The 17,799-nt window shown below is 37.8% G+C and overlaps 2 protein-coding genes and 1 long non-coding RNA gene across 7 annotated transcripts in view; 1 reads left to right on the top strand and 2 right to left on the bottom strand.

The window, feature by feature from the left end:
• The window catches only part of LOC146458186 (uncharacterized), a 35,450-nt gene extending 19,177 nt beyond the window's left edge, over nt 1–16,273 (bottom strand). For 2 of the 5 annotated variants that reach the window (XR_014858178.1, XR_014858179.1), the window contains exons 1-5: nt 16,117–16,273; nt 14,117–14,394; nt 13,080–13,178; nt 7,396–7,490; nt 5,654–5,784 (exon numbers count right to left, since the gene is read on the bottom strand). This is a non-coding gene — a long non-coding RNA (uncharacterized LOC146458186). Of the gene's footprint in view, nt 1–5,653; nt 5,785–7,395; nt 7,683–8,516; nt 9,459–13,079; nt 13,627–14,116; nt 14,395–16,116 lie in introns of those variants that run through there. The other 3 variants (XR_014858180.1, XR_014858181.1, XR_014858182.1) reach the window with 3 other exon arrangements.
• Nucleotides 1–17,799, bottom strand: part of LOC146458185 (uncharacterized) — a 252,490-nt gene that overhangs the window by 204,701 nt on the left and 29,990 nt on the right. The gene's annotated exons all lie outside the window — the stretch shown is intronic.
• LOC146458187 (uncharacterized) lies at nt 9,541–12,729 on the top strand. Its single transcript, XM_085090568.1, has one exon. It carries the CDS (start codon nt 9,918–9,920, stop codon nt 11,544–11,546), a length of 1,629 nt encoding a protein of 542 aa, XP_084946694.1. The 5' UTR covers nt 9,541–9,917; the 3' UTR covers nt 11,547–12,729.

Below are 17,799 nucleotides of genomic sequence, written 5' to 3'. Positions count from 1 at the left end.
CTTTCCCTGTCCACTTTCAATTTCAACTTTGGCTAGGGGTACAATAAGGCGCTCACCCGTTGCTGTCAAGACTGACATTTCCTCCCCAGTTAAAGAACCGTTTTTGACAAACTTCTCATGTACCAGGGTTCTTGTGCAACCCGAATCAACAATCATTTCTGCTGATTTACCTTCAATTTTTCCTTGAACATTACATGATGGAAATTCTAGTTGGTGTGATTCTAAGGGAGTCATACATAGTAAGTACCCTTGTGCCGGCTTGTTAATGCCTTTACCACAATTAAAAGACATATGACCTGGCTTCCCACATTTATAGCATGTGACTGGCGGCTTAATATTCCTTCTACTAGAAGTAAAGACGGGCTTTGTTTGCTCTCCTGAAACTTGTTCCCTTGTAGGAGGCTCCTTCTTGATTTGTGGCTGTTTTTGAACACTAACCCCCTTATTCTTATTAAAGGAAACATACCTGCCTTCCACGAGGGGACCTTTCCGGGACTGAACGTGTAAATTTGCAAGATTCCCGAGTTCTTCTGCTGTTTTAGGCTTTTGCTCCTTTAGCCACGCCCTAAGTCCTGGACCCACTGCGTCAAGAAGTCGTTCGATCATGAACTGTTCTAGTATCTTCTCTACATCACCCGTAGCCTCAGCCACTGCCATCCATCGATTTAAATATCTTCGTGTCCTGTAACCCCACTGGACAAAGTCCTCATCTGGTTTCTTCTCTGAAGTTCTAAACCTATATCTGTAATGATCCGCTGTTAACTGGTAACCCTTAATGATAATTGATTTACTCTCTTCGTAATTTTGTGCCGCGGGATCTGGAATTTCCAGGTAAATTGACTTGGCCTTCTCAGTAAGTTTAGGAACTAAGTTACCAACCCACTCGTCTTCGGGTAGTCCCTGAGCCTTGGCAGTCATTTCAAAAATTCGGAAATAGTCATCAATGTCCTCGCCCTCTCTCATCTCCCTTATTTTAATAAACTTAGGTTTTCTAACAGAGCCTTGTTGTCTTCCAGCTTCTCTAACAGCAAACTCTTCCTTCTCATTCCTAAGTTTTCTAAGTCGTTCCTCCTCTCTAACTAACCTTTCTTCCTCCTCCCGTACTTTCTGACTCTCGTATTCTCGTCTCTCTCTTTCGATCTGCCTTTCATATTCGCGCTTCTCCCTTTCAGCCTCCCTTTCTTCCATCCTAATCTGTCTTTCCAATTGTAACAGCTGTAACCGCTGGTCAAACGTTAGATTGCTTGCTTTCTCTTCGTCCACAGTTTGAACAGAGTCCGCCTTTTCTTCCGTAATAGGTTCTTTCTCGGACATTAGTTTATCGTGCGTCCTAAGCTTGCTTGCTAGAGTCTTAACCCCATCTTTAGAGGTAAAAAGAACAAATCTTTTCCTGGCTTCGGCCCTAAGCTCATCTAAAGACCATGATTTGAGCTCTTCCATGATCAGAGCTCTTCTCAGCCATACTAATTCTTAATATTAATGTGCTGCGTTTTTGCGTCTGAGTAATGTACGGGGAAAGAGACCAAGGGAGAAGTATCCCACTCCTGACACCAAAAATGTGACGTGGATCTCTCCCTTGTGAGGCACGATTTAAAAGGGGACTGTACAAAACCCTTCCCGCAAACCCACTAAGTAATACAAGACTAAGTAATACAACAAATTTAATTAATTTAGTATACATAAACGCTTAGTAAACACAATAAACGGTAACGTAAAAAAAACTTTCTTAACCTAATTAATTATCTTAAACTAAATTACTTATTTCAGTTCAGTTCAGTCCTTCCTTGTTCTTGAGTTCTTCTCCAGGCACAAACAAATTGCTACTTCAACCACTCGCATAAACAAACCGCACCAACAACCGTTCACACAAACCTCTGCTTCTTCTCTTTTGGCGCCTTTTCTCTTCTTTGTTCCCGTCTTGTTTGACTCCGCCGCACTCAGTTTTAATTTCTATGCACACGCCTTGAAATCTTGTTCACTCGCCGCCGCTGACAAAAGGGTTTATGTCAAGGAAAACACAGCCGGCTCCTGCCAATGGCTCTTGACAGTGACTTGAACAATTTCGCCTTCGACCTTGCAATACAAACTTTTTTGCTTCTCCTTACTTCTTCTTACTTCTCTGTCCTTTTTCTCCTTCCAAGAATAACAACCAACTACACAACAACAACCTTGACCTCTATTTAAATACTGTACACAATTACGACATTACAAAGAAGATTCCAGAAAACGCTAACTACAAGGTATACAATAAATGCTGATTACACAATAAGATACAAAATATACGGTAACGGGAATAATAATAGTTAGTTAGATTACATTGAAATTTACAATACTACACTCCATTTTCTAAAACAATAACTACTAATATACTAGTGACATTTTTTGACTGATAAAAATACGACGAATTAAGACTACAAATAATTAACAATAAACCTAACGAATTTAGATAATGAAAAAGAAACGACTAAATTTCTACATGCAAACACGAAACATGAAAATGCAAACATGAAATGAAAACAACAAAAACATGAATAATATGAATTTTGTGACACCAACCCCCCAACTCAAAATGGATTAAGCCTCTAAACTTAATCACCAGGGGCCCAGTAGTCAAAGCCCGATTAAACTAATCCTAGATTAAAGTGCCCGTATCGGAAAATTTTTTATTTTCTTATCTGAATCTAAACATCACCCTAAGAACTTCAGTGAAAAAATTTTTCGATTTGCATAAAACGCGAATTTTTTATGAATTTTACAAATCTTTAAAATCCTATTTTATTGCGGTCCACCCGCCCCGCTGATGAGAATGCCGACAGGCTCACAATAGGGCCACGTGACATGGTCTGTGACGTACATTCAGGAACTCTCGAGTCTATGCACTCACTTGACCTTCAGTAAAGTACATTCGCGGCAGAAAGAAAATCGTCAGATTCACCGGTAGGAAGGAAAAACTTAGCTCCAAATAAGTATATTCCATGGCAGAAAACTTATCTGACACGCAAAGTGAGCAAACCGCTGAAGAAAGCAGCTGGGACGAATTTGAAAGCGTCGAAGTCGAGGTGATAGATGGCGTCCACGAGACAAGTAATACGTGTGAAGATGATGATACACTCGAACCGTACTCGGACGAGCCGATAGCAGACGAAGAATGGCTAAAAAGATATCGCAAGGAACAAGAGGAGAAGCGACGACTCGAGGAAGATTTAACGAAACGCTTGGAGAATAGAGTGCGTGTTAGTGGATGGTAAAGTTCTCACCTTGCATTTTGCATACGCGCTCTTCATTATCATCTGTCAAAACTATGGCCAAGTACTCACAAACATTCGAACGAATTATTTTCCATGTAGATGTACTTGTGGTAACTGTAGCCGTGATCTGCTAGCAAATATCAGCGAGTGCTACTGCTGCAAGGAACTCGAAGGCAATTGGGAAGCGCTGACTAGCGACATTGTTCTCGCGGAACTACAGGAAGGACACGTGTTGAACTGTGATAATAATAGCTTGTCTCGTTCTCTGAAATTTCGGCCGTAAATTTAATTGTAGGATGGAAGTTGTTAGCTTGTCCAATGAACAGGTTAATTTCCTTTTTGTCACTGTCCCACAGTTTACAAAATCCATTGTATCTTTTAGGCGCATACGTCTTGCGAAATGTTCGAAGTCTAACAAGAGTTGGCGTCTAATGTAATTCGTGTCTGTCACCGGTGTCGGGACAAATTTGAGCCCTTTAGAAATAACTTTAACAGGCTGTCGCTAAGTTGTTTGTTTGAAAAATTCTTCATGAATTTCTCGTGTTTTTCTCTTTGTATCTCAATCCATTTTTTTGCCAATTTTTTTCTGCGCTCTTTGCGCTCGTTATTTGTTTTGTGCCCTTTTTATTTTGAACCCCCGTTGTGGTGCTAAGGTTTTCAGAGATAAAGCTGTTATACTTTTCAACATTTTTATTGTTTGCAGAATTCGGCAACACATGTGTGTACAATATTTGTTTGAGCTCGTTGAATTCTTGCTGCAGTTTATCTACCTTATCTACATCGTGGTTTACAATGTTTTCTGTGTCCGCCGGGTGCGACCGTTCTCGCATCGATCTATTTAAATCAGTGGTAGCATTTGTGCTAGTATTTTTTGAGAGCTTGGTCTCAACGAAACTTCGCGGATCTCACGATCTATGAGAATATATACCAAAACAATTACGCTATATTTTATAAAACTTGCGACTGAGTTAACAGTGAGGTCAAACTATAAACCTCAGAAGGTTACAACGCTTAGAATGTCACAAGCGGGTGTGAATATTCAGCATCGAAAGCTTACCATTCGCTTTTCCCTGCTCCTCTTCGAAGGTGTCTCTCGGTCTTCGTCTTCCTTTCGCTTAGCTGTTTTAAAGGATAAACACAAACGCGATGTCATCCTACTTCAGTTCACGTTTTAAGTTTAAACCTGAATTCATCAGCCTTGTGAAATCTTCGTCATTGAAGTGCATCGAGCACAAGGACGAGGTCTTTCCAGGCGCGCGTCCACATCTTCCTCCGCTCCAGCATAAAATCGATCCATTTCTTTCGCCTCCTCAGTCTTTGCGGGCATGTAGTGCCAAAGAAAGGAATCCTGTGCATGCTTATTCCATTTGCTTCGTCTTTGATGTTTCCACATCTCGCTGCAACACATCTTTCCGGCATTTTCGAGAAACGTGCAGAAATACCGCGACTTGTTTTCAGTGAGATCCAGAGAAAGGCTGAAGTCACGTGTTCCTGAATCTACGTCACAGCTCTTGCTAAACCGAGAGGAGACTAATGCGAATCCTGGGCCAAAATGGCGGCAAATTTGAACGTCTTATAAAATTCATAAAAAATTCGCGTTTTATGCAAATCGAAAAATTTTTTCACTGAAGTTCTTAGGGTGATGTTTAGATTCAGATAAGAAAATAAAAAATTTTCCGATATGGGCACTTTAACGAGAACTTTGATTCGAGTTTAATTACTGAACAAAAAAGATTTTTAAAAAGATTTTTGTCCCTCAGTTTTGACTTTGAATTTTCTTTACCACTAGCTTAAAATTAGACTTTAAAAACATTTTTAACGAGCGAGCTGGAAACCTCGGTTAACTTTTAATCGGGGATTAGCGTTAATCGGCTTTCGAACAACCCTGGGGCCGGTTGTTGTTCATCTTGGATAAATCACTACCCAAGAGGGGATAAATAAAGTAACCACTCTTTGAACAACTGGGGCCGGGCCTCAGATCCATACGTTAATTATGACCCAAAAGCTATGGGCAAACGGTTCAGATCTCAGTTGTACGTTGATCAATTAATTAATGTTGCGACCTGTGTTTAGCAAATGTTGACTGACAGTTTTAAAAATGTTACATCATGAACGATTAGAATATCGTTGAACAAGTTCAACGTATTCTTTGATCGGCAAAACAAAAACACTAAACAAACAAGCAATCATTTTGTCAGAAAGAAACGTAAATCGCCTGGCTTTCACTTTCTGACAAACTTAAACAAAACCGTGGCTCATCATCTGCTTTAAATTATTGAACCAAAGTTAAACAACTTTTAGCGAAACAAATGACCGACCACGAAAATTCAACTGATTTCATACTTGAAACCTGACTTCCATTCCAAGATTAACTCATAAAAAGAGAATAATCGTAGATAATTTACCTGTGTTAAAATACCAAACGTTCTTTGAAGTTTCATCTTCGTTAATCCACCATTGGTGAACGTCAAAGCCTTGCTCTCTGCGTCGTTTTATCTTCAGTGAGTTTTGCAGTCTCCCAGCGTTTTCCTGTCGCCTTGAGGTTCATAAGTATAGATAATACTCCATAAAAGCTCAGAAACAAGGATTTAGAAACTGGAAGGTTAACTTTGCGAACGGCGCCATGTGCGTGAAGATGAGAGATGAATTAAAGATGAATTTTCGCAGTACATTTGCAATTCAAATTGCGTGATGAGAAATGCAGATTACAAAGAAAAGTAAAAACATACAACGATTGAGTGGAAATGATAAAAAATAGTGAAAACTGTAGTTTAGGGACGTAAGGAAAAGCACAAAAATGCAAACTTGAGAAGAAACTTAGTTTGCTGTGAAAAAAAAAAAATACTTAAATTAAAATTGCAACCCGCAAGCACTAGTGTCGAGAGAGGCTCCGCTCGCAGGGATAGCGAGAAAATTAAAAATGTTCAAAGTGACAAAATGCACGTGCTTTCAGTTCCGTTGCTCGTGCGCTTATGTTGGTGCACGTTAGAATCGTCCGCTGCAAAACAACAACGAAAAACGGTCTAATAACGTAACTTACGATCCCCGTTTAATAACAGTACGTTCCCAACCCCCACCCCTCCCAAAAAAAAAAATTAAATAAATAAATCACCAGGCTCCTGGAATCACTTTATTTGAGCTTAAGGATGAAATTCTAGGGTGTGGCCAATCAATCGCAGAAAAGCTGTTGAACAGGATTTTCTTTCTGTGACAGAAACGCAACAAAAATCTCTGAGATATACTTTGAACAAACGCACAATAAAACAAAGCGAAGAGTGTCGAATCACAACATCACGTTAAAATTAGTCAGTTGACCAAGTTTGAGGTAGATACTTAGGTAGAATTTTTCGTTCATATGCGCATGTCTGATAAGAAAAAATAAGAATTTGCAAACTTTATCTCGTTTTTGAAATGTTTCCTTAACCTTTCGATACGGAGGACGTTACAGCCCCCCATATGTCTTTTAGATAACATTTCAGATTCTTCAACATTGTCTTGGCCTTCGCAAAAGCGCTTACTCACCTAACTCCCACCCCAAACAAAAATAGTTTGTTTGCGATTTCCGTCAGTTATCCGAGTGATCGCAGTAGTAACTCCAAACAGTAAAAGCAAAATAACACAGGCACACGCGTAGCTTTGTCTTTGCCATAAAAGCTTTGACAGTTTTGTCTCGAGAGACAGAAAAGTACGGAACTGAAAAAGCGAAAATTACGTTATCAGATATTGATTTATTAAAAGAACACGCAACGCCTAATCATGGACTAGCGCTATAAATCATTGGAATAATCATATCCAACTCGAACTTCGAACTGACCAATAAAAAATAATGGTATACATGCCATCCTTCGTTTTGGGAAGAAGGGGGGGGGGGAGGGGATGGGGTCACATTGGAGTCCTTTGGAGCGCGCGCTCTCGAAAATGACGTATTTTGCTTTTTGTTTTTGGGGAGGGTTTTTTTTTAAATTTATTTTTTTAACTAACTCGAACTCGAATCCAAACTCAATGATTCCGTACTCAAAGAAAAAAAAAATTAAAAATATATATAAATGCTTGAATAATGCTTAATGCTTTCGCCTAACTAAATGCTGCGAAAAAAAATGTCTGAAAAGCTCGAGCTATTCCTTAAGAAACAGTGATTTTAACTTACCTGCTTTCATATAATACTGTTTACTACGGTAATTACTCGTTTAGTTCTTGTTTCTGCATTTTGGACGAGGCTGAACATTGACACCAAGAACTCAGCTAGTTTGAAGACATTAAAAAATGCCATAAGGAAACTAGGCATTAGTAGTTTGTTAGATAAGTATGGGGCGCCAAATATGCAAAAATTTTATTTATTACAATTATAGCGAAATTATTTAAAAATTATTAAATCAATTGCATTTATTTCAAAAAATACGTTTATCTTTTCTTTTTCTTATCATTTTCTGTTTACTGCGCACACAATGGCGCAAACCACTTACTGAACCTTTGAATTTTATGAAATAATGCGTTATATGAAACCAGGAATTATATCAAATAATGCATTATATCAAATAATGAATTATATGAAACCATGAATTATATGAAATAATGCATTATTTGAAACCATGAATTTTATGAAAGAATGCGTTATATGAAACCATGAATTATATGAAATAATGAATTATTTGAAACCGTGAATTATATGAAATAATGAATTAAATGAAACCATAAACTATATGAAATAACGCATTATATGAAACCATGCGTTATATCAAATAATGAATTATATGAAATAATGAATTATATGAAACCATGCATTATATTGAAACCATGAAGTAAACCAAATAATGCATAATTTGTGAAATCGTCAATTGATATCATACCACGCATTAGGTGGATGAATATTGTTTGAAATCATGACTCTAGTTACAAGTCATGGTTTGAAATAAATTTAACAAGTACCGAAGTCTTTAATGAAATAAGGAAATTTTTTGAAGTCTATTGTTTCAAATAATTTGAAATTTCATTCTCATTATTTAAAACCATTGTCCTCTTCTTTCACTTATTATTTTATATAATCGACTTCCCAACTTCGAATTATTTGAAACAAATAATTAAAAAGGCGGACATTGCTTGAAACAACGAAAGTAAAAGATAAACGATTTTCATGAAATAAATGCAATTGATTTAATAATTTTCAAATAATTTCGATATAATTGTAATGAATAATTTTTGCACATTTGGCGCCCCATAAGATAACAACAGTAATTGTTGTGACCTTTGCCGGAGATGATTTTATTTTACAATCCTAGCTATTTATCTATGTAGCTTTAATTCTGATTTTGTACTGTTTTACTACTCACTTTAATATCCTCCACAGAGCCTTCTCATTTAATTACTACGCCTTCGCCGTTTTTTCTTACCAGTTTAATATAAGGCCATCCCAATAAAATGTTTCGTTTCCCATCGCCCGACCGACCCATTTTTTTCGAAACGTAATACAAAAAAAATCCAGATTCACTAGTCAAAGAAGCAAATGCTTTAATTTACAAGCACACGATCTTGTTTTATTAACAGCAATTGGTATGATGTGATGTCCTTGTCTTTAATCGACATCGATACTATGAATAACTAACGAAAAGACCACTTTTTCGAGTTGACTTTGTAACCAGGCTTTCTTACTTAGCAGCCCAGCCTTCTCTGAACCCAGACCCCTTCAAGAGTTCATTCTCATTTTTTTTTTGCCCGCCCGACCGACCCACCATCACAAGAGACAGGGCGATGGGAAATGAAACATTTTATTGGGACGGCCTAAATAAGTATCTCCAGTTAGCTTGTCACTAGCGAAACAAATTCGACGCTGAAAGACAGTTGTTCTTCTTCTTTCTCTTTTCCTCGAGAATTGTACTCGAAAACGTAATCACAATGCTCACTTACTTCTCGAGAAAAAAAAAAAAAGAAAAAAAAAACTGGTCTTGGCTTGAGATCAAAACTTGATGGAATATTATTGTACGTTTCGCAATTTGACTGAGTAGACGAATGCGTTACTTTGTAGTTTTTAGTCAATCCACGTCACGCGTGACCGGTATTTTTGAAATTTGAACGGAGTTATGTCAGTTTTGAACATCGCTAACGAGATTTCAGAGTTCCCCTGTTTATTGAAAGTGTAAAGTTATGAATATTGCTTTACATTACAGCATTACGTATTTCAAGAATAACAATTGTTTCTCATGCAAGAATTTTTTAATCGTTTTTTTTTTCCAGTTAATACGTCTTTTTCGGAAAGATTTCCAGGGAAATGTTCCACATTCCATTCAAATGCCGGATATTTGGCAACGTTCACAACTAGTCACGATTAATCGATTATTGTGGAATCGATTTAAAGTTTGACAGTCAAAAACGCGCTCATTAGCTGTTTTCGGTTTCCGACTGGAATATAATTATCATGTCGGTCATCGCCTGAATATCAGTTTCTTCTGATCTCAGGTTTCAGTGTCATTTGTTAATGCCTTTCCAGTAGACTGATATCTTTCAATTCTCATTACTTAACACTAATGGCAGTTTTGGTTGGTGATATGTTATGTCACTCAACGCGAACATATCAGTTTCCATCACTCATTTTAACTGTCATTCCCCAATTTCTTTAAGAGCACCAACTTAAACAGTGTTATTAATATTACTCGCTATACTGATTCAGTAATCAAAATGAGTGGCAGTACATTGATAGAGTTGTTTGGCCACATCGTGTTCAGTTTTACACGAGGCGTAACAGAGCACTACAACCCAGAAGAACCTGAATTCACCGCGGAGTCGTTCGGATACAGTCCTCTTGAGAGTACAGGACGAGAGTGGTATTGTCATCGTGTTGACGAGCTTATTTACCAAGAATACAGCGACAGAGAAACCAGTAGCAGCTCGGACCACTATCTTGGATCCAGCAGACCTAATGTAAGGGTTATCGACGCATGTACCGTGGAAGAAAATGAAAATGAAGCCATGGATAACGATCAGGAAGATGAAGATGGAGCCATGGCATGGAAGCGGCTCAGGCCATCCGCTCTCCGTACACTTTCTCAATCAATGTACATTGCAGGATTGATTTCACTTCTAACCGCTACTAGCATTGGTTTGTTATACATCCTGATCTCTTACTTATGCTACAAGACCTTACACAACTGTCAATTTCAGGCCGCAAACTCGATTCCAGTACAGGTGCAATGGATGAGAACTATAAGTGGCGTAATATCTACTTTTTTCATATACTTGTGGTATTTTGTAAATCTCCTTTTCCTTTTCCGTCCATTTCAGTTAATGGGGGTGAAGACAAAACTGGTTCTAGTTTGCATTCTAGTTTATTGCCTCGATGCCATATACCGTGTTGCTTTACAAGCCTTACAACAATCACATTCTTTTACTTCGATGGCACAAAAGATTCCACTCAACGTTTTATATCTGATCAGCGTTTGCTTACAAATCTATCTCGCAACGAATCACGTGTGTACGCGGTCAAGGAGAGAGAAGCTGTCTTTGTCCTTCCAACTTATTGTACCTGGTTGCTTTTGCGCATTTATTTCCATCACTGCAGTGTACTTAGTTTACCCAGCTTATAACAACCAAGCCAAAGAAGGGAAACTGTTAATCGCACTCTTTTCTCCTCTCATTGGAGTCGTTGTTAAAGTAATCTCACGAATTTGTGTTCAACGAATGCATAACCTCACCCATCCAGCATATTCGTATGTCTTGCTGGCACCGCTGTACTTTGGCTCAGCAGTTTCGTTTCGAGTTTTACAAGCAGATCTTGACCGTTTGCAATCGATTGCTATTCTCGGGATAATTCACGGCGCTGCAGAAGTTATAGAACGAAGCAGCATGGTTTTGATTGATCACATTTGTCACTCGCTATGGAAAAGACGATCAGCTCCTTGGGGAAGTTTTCGCACTCCTCGCCGTGAGAGACTAATGGCTGATATCACAATCATGAGCATGTGGTGTGAATCAACTGCTATAGTGGCTGTTAACGGCTTCTTATATTTGTATCAGTTTGTTTATCTACAAAACAAGTCCTTTTTTAATTTGCTGCAATCATTTGCTGTTTATACCTCCGTTCAGTTGGTCATTGAATGGTTTTTCACCAGCGTATCGCTAGCGATAGAGACTCGTTACCAGAATATTGCTGTAATGGCTGTCTGGCGAAGACGATGGAAGAGGCACATTTCCGTGGCGATAGTAAATGTGGTGCCAATGGCTATATGGACGAGTGTTAACTTGTTAGTTGTGGTACATGCGCGCTTTCATGAATCCTTGAACCGGTCTTGCAAAATGCCCTTTTTGTGAGAAAAGCCAGGTATAGCAGCCATGATACTAAGAAAAACTGAAGAAAGAACGTAAACCGTTTAGATTTCTTTATTTGTTTATCAATGTTCCATAAATCTTTGTTCTAGGATAGTCCCAAAACAGGAGCGAGACTCCAACAGTCGTTTCCTGGCTTACTACTTAGTTCTGTTCCCAAGTCTAAAAGAGTTCGGGCGTGGTGTCTTAATCCTAGTCTAAGGAAGTGTGTTATTATTATGGACTATACTATAGCTTTACCAAAACTTGTATTTAAATTTGTATTTAATTTTTCAATGAGAAGAGTTTAATAAAAATTTCAATATTGTTAACAAATTATTATGGAATGGAATAAATCCACTAAAGCAGACTGTTTATTTTAATGTCGAAATGTACACGACGCTGTGCAAATCAAATTCGATGAAACTTCTCGTAGTTAAAACACTTGTTAGCGCGTGTACCTTTTGAAATACCTTAACGTAACTTTCAAGATAATTTTATTACTTAATTAATTCTATAGCTTTGTTCATGATGTAATAATAGGTGGCTTATTTTTAAGGGGTCTGGTACTGTGTTTTAAGCCTACTTCAGATTGAACGGTTGATTTGATTTGATTGTAAATCGGAAACTTGATCAAATTTGATAAATAATTGACCCTTTCCGACTGATATTAAATCTAAGCAAAATACACTGAGTTTACACAATAGACAAGTCAAATTTACACCCCAAAATAGCTCTTAAAGCTTCTTGAAGGGACATCGACGGAATACTACACGAAATTATATTTTATCTTGCTTTATTTTGAAAGATACTCGAGCATTCTGAAAAATAACAATGATAATAAATGATCCAAAGTAAATGGACACTCCCCATGGTTTTTGGAGGTAATCAAATCCAACGACTCAATTCAACCGACCATTTAAACAATAAAGTGTTCTTGCCGAGAAACAATCGGCCGATAGGTTTCCCTCAGAAATGCTAGTTTTAAGAACATCAAATTTCCAAGGGGCTGATTATTAGACCGACAGTCCCGATACACAGGCATTCTATTGTTTTTATTGTTCACCATTAATTCTTCCCCGAACAAAAGTCAATGAGATTCACCAATTATTCAAATCACCTACAAAAGTCATTGCTTAAAGGGCTGTCACAAACACCCCAAAAAATGACCTTGAAATGGGCATGTGGAGTTCCAGAAAATATCTATACTCCCCCCACAGGTTTTTTGTTTTGTACCACCCTTCCCCCCCCCCCCACCATCCCCCCAGAAAATTCCAGTTTAACTTCATACCTTGCTTCTAAAATTATGACTTTTGAGACCCCCCTCCCGCTAGGAATTTCTGATGACCTTCCATGGGGTAGTTAAACTGTGTGGATTTTTTCTGGAACTGCACACATTATACTTCTGTTACCGATGCCCTGATTATAAGCCCCCAGTTTTATTTTTGATGTTTTGACCATTTACTGCTTTCTTCAACTGATGATGGCGTCAAATGGCTCTGATCCACTGTTTGCAGCAAACAAAAATTAACAACTTACAGTGATCCATGACCAGTTGATCAAACTCCCGCCCCTTCCCTCCCGCCCTGTTTGTTCATTTGGTTCTTCTTTCTTCTCTTTTTAAGCTCATTTCACAATCTGACAGAGAGTGAGAGAGGACAGTAGGAAACAAAACACATCAAAGTAAATGACTTAGAATTCATTATTAAACTGTCAAAGTATATAGCACCCTGCAATGCTAACTGTAGACACTAAATAAGGGAAAGTAATGTAAGTTACAAATGGAACATAAATACTCTAAAAATCACAGCTGGTGGAAGGCTGACCTGTCGGCTACTGACATGGTGTGGCCTGGGATTTGAACTCAGACTACCGTCAGCGAAACAATTCAAAGTGCTCAGAGAGGCCTGGAACCTGACTTGAACCTTGGGGACCTCTGGATTACAAGTCTAGGGCCCTAACCACTAGTCATGCCACCTAAACCTCCGTTCAGAAATTAAAGGGGAAGTGTCAAGGGGTTCTTAAGCTCTTTTGTTAAGAATGGCAAAATAAGACTTTCATTTACTGTAGCTACAAAATAATAATAATAATAATAAAATAATTCTAGAACAAGGAGAGGAAACAAATCAACTCAATTCTTGAAAGGAACAAATTGTGATCTGTTCTAGCGCATTTTGGAAACAAAAATGCGAGATCTTGAAAAATGTTAACCTAAAACATTATTCAAGTTTCAATCCATTCCAACCTGCTCTTGTCTCTGGCTGGAGGCACTAATCCCATTTTTGTGCACTGGGATGATAATTTACAACAAAACTAGACAATTATCTTTGTTTTTGTTTCTGTTGACAGACAAACATTTTGGGGTTTTGAAATGACATCAAATTCTAATGATACTTCCCTTTTAATACCACTGAATAACTAAATAATAATAATAATAATAATAATAATAATAATAATAATAATAATAATAATAATAATAATAATAATAATAATCATGGTTTATTAATAAATCTAATGGGGTCTTTAAGACGAATTACAACACATTTACAAGAAGTAAGAAATATTAACCAACTCACCTGAGTGCCAAGTCACCAACTGGCCACAAGTTCATAAGGTTAATCATTCTCTTGTGCATACCAGACTCAACCAGTACCTTTGGAGTTTGCACAATTTGCATGCACAGCAGAACAAAGTGTTTGCAGCAATCTGGGCAGAGCATTTATTGTATGTTGTGTGACTGTACTGTATGGTCCGTCTGTTTGGAACTGGTTGGCCACCATCAACATGAGTTTACCAACAGTCTCAGGACTCCTGGCAATAACTTCTTGACAATCAGGAACTCTACTCTGCATATCTGCAGGATAAAAAGCATCTCTCTAAGAGGGCTTGGGAAAGAATTTAATCCATGAAGTTCCTGATTAAGAGACTTATAATAATGTATAGATAATGAAAGGGATTAAATCCGGTGTGTCAACTGGGAAATAATTTTATAATTCAATGAAGGTACATGTATGCTCATTTTGCAATTGAATGCCCTTAAGTTCTGTAAATTGAGCCTAAAGGCTTGAACTCTTTAAGCCCCATGCCAATGGTGATCAGTGTCTAAGGGCTGGCGCGTTCTTTTGGGACTATTCCGGAATAGGAATACTCGGTTTGCTTGGAATAGGCAGAAAATGCGTTCTTTTAGGAAACTTTTGGCGGGAAATCCTATGTGGCCGCTCGCGACACAGAGATACTTAGTTCTCAGGTCACCTCTGCAATGGGTATTCCGTTCCAGATAATTTTAGGAGTGTTCTTTTCGAAATTGAAATTCAGTGTATTCTGTTATTCCTAAACCGGAATAGCCCAAAAAGAATGCACCCTAAGTTATCCTTGCTTATCACTATACTGTATTTTCTCAAACACACTGGTACAAGTTAGGGAATAAAATAGTCCATGAATGCAGTCACCTCTGATCGTTCTTGGCTGCTATGGGAATTTGTGAGGAGAGAGCATCTGTGATTTACCCGTGGAGTTTTCAATATAATTTACTGTTAAGAAACCACTCAAGTTACATTTTTATTAGTATTTCCTTTCACAATGACTGATTGAATAGGATAACAATTCTGGGGAACAGAACAAATACAAATATTCATGATCATATATTGACCATAATATCCACCTTGGAGGAGAGTAACTGGAAAGACAGGGAAGATTCCATATAAGAACCATTGTTTCGGTAAGGCTCGTTAGAGCTTCTCTAAAAAATACCGGCAGTCTCACAGATTTTTTCAGACTTGCAAGCTTGATATTTTCCTGTCAAATACTAAATTAATAGAAAGATTGCATATGTCCTTATAATAATAATTCACTGTTGTCTTGGATTCTGAGTCCTCTCTTTAACTCCATATTGATAATAATAATTAGCAATGCTGAACATTCAGTATTATTGTTGTGTAACAAAATTAATATTAGAACATACTTTTAGGGCAATTAATTATTACAAAGCTTCCCGCATTTACTGTTGTCCATAATGTAATGCCCATGCATAATTAATTTACCATCAAGTCTTTTTGTGTGCCCTTTTGGAACCGATTAGTTTTGTTTTCACAGATATAATTATGTTATTTGGTCAAATGAAAAAGCATCCATGTTATTTTTTTTTAATTTTTCATGACCAGGCATGAGAGAAAAAAATTCCTTTAAACTTCATGGGCGCTACCCAACGTCCATGCCAATAGCTTTGACAGATGCACATTTCTATGAAAAAATGTAAAATGAAAATAGTTTGGTTTTTAATGGAGAAATTTGGTTAAGCAAGACATTTAACATTACATTTGATCTTACTTAAACTCAGTTGTTTAAATTATGGTTAAAAGAGTATTGCATTGATTAATACCTGAATGTGGGTCTTTAAGTACAGTTTTTATTTGTATTGTTTTACACCTATTGTGGTCTTGTTTGGAGTTGTTTTGTTTTCTGTCTTGTTTCTTTTGTTTTATGTCATCTGTACTCCGGTACTCGCAGAGAAACCGCTTTTTTTTGGCATTGTACAATCCCAGATTGTCGAACACCGTACGTAAACACAAGACTTTACCTAGAATATCCTTTGGCAGCTTCACCTGGTTCCTAAGTCAGGAGATTCTCTTTCTCAATCCACACTAGCAACCGAAGTTATACGTCAAGCTGTCCTTTTGTTGAAACCATCAACTTTTCAGCGGCCCAAGCATGCACGAGCCAAATTTTTGCACATGGTGATTTATAACTGAAAACAAGAATAAAAATTACAATACCAGTGAATGAATTAAATATAAATAGTAAGTAGAGCATAATAAACACATTTTAGGAAGTGTTAGAAAGTAAACTGACCTTTTTTGGACTGTTTTTCGATGAAATCTTTCAAGTTTTCGCGCCGAAGGTGAAAAAAAGCGAACCGCCAGCATTCAATCCCATCGCGCTTTGCAAGAAGGGCGACGTGGGTAAACTAGATCCCAGTCTCCCTCCTTATTTTTCGTTGAAATGAAAGGAAAGTTTGTATGTTATTCTCCAGTTTTTTGGGCAATGATTGGACAACGATTGGGGTGTACTGTCGTACCGGGTCTCATGGTGGGATTGCAATCCAAAAAATCTCTGCTCATCCCGTGAATTACCCTGCAAGCAGAGGCCCTTCGTTATCTAGGAAGATCGAAGGGCCTCTGCTTGCAGGGTACCCGCGAATTTATGTTGTGGGGTGTTTTGTGAATTTTTGGGTGAATTTTGGGTATATTTGGGAGGAGATAGTTTTTCTAGAAGGATTGGTAAAATTAAGAGAAACAAGAAATATTGAAGATTAAGTGAAGTTTTAAATTAGAATTTGTAGTTAATAATCAATAGACGGATACCAAGTTAGTCAAGTAGAAACCTGTGGTGCTCTTGCGTGGGTATCAACTGTTTGTTGGTGTTTCAAAAATCATTTTCTTTTCTTTTATTCCTTCGTCAAACCTCTTAAAATTCCATTCAAATTTACGTTTGCCCCCACCTTAATTGGGATAAAAGTTCGTCTCTCCTAAAATGACTGCAGAGGAGACAAGAACATTCCCGCCGTCCCTCTGTGCGTTTTAATAGGAATAAAGCTTGAGACTCGAGAAGCTTGGAATCTCTTATTGAGAATCTTCCTCCCTTACGACCTTGACTTGTGTGACTTTACCGGTGGTCCCCTTATTCTTCATGAAATCCTCGCAGCACGGCGGAATTGAGATTGGGTAAGGCCGACTTATCTCTGCCCTACCCGCATTTTTCTTACACAACAACGGCTAACAAGAAACAAACCTTCACCAACAGAGTTGGCTGCCTCGAAAGGCCGAAAAAATTGGTTCAAAACAGGAGTTAGTGCCCTAGAATTTTAAAAGGTATTTCCTTAACAATTTCGTGCCAGTTTTCGTTTGCTTCCTTCTCTTTTCTTTTAACCTTGAAGCAAAACAATGACCATAGTGAAAGCGTCGAAACAAAAATATTCTGCCTGTGTCAAATTGATCATATCGGTTAAAATAGCCTTGGCCGCAAATGAAGCGAAGTTTGTTTTGATCTTGTCGTTGGAGTTGATAGCCTAAATTTATATTTGGACAAAACGTTGTAACAATCCAGCACTGTCTTTAAAAATGTCACAGTCTTAACATGCAGGGATTAAGGACGGTGCCTACTAATACCGAAGTATTTTTGTGCGGTTAATGACTATGCAGGAAAACCAGATCTTAGCAAGGCCTATCTGAATCCAAAAAGAAAATTGGGCGTAACCACGCAT

This window comes from Pavona decussata, unplaced genomic scaffold (genome assembly GCF_977016875.1).
Source record: "Pavona decussata unplaced genomic scaffold, jaPavDecu1.1 SCAFFOLD_233, whole genome shotgun sequence".
NCBI lineage: Eukaryota > Metazoa > Cnidaria > Anthozoa > Scleractinia > Agariciidae > Pavona > Pavona decussata.
This window is presented reverse-complemented; position numbering and strand designations above follow the sequence as displayed.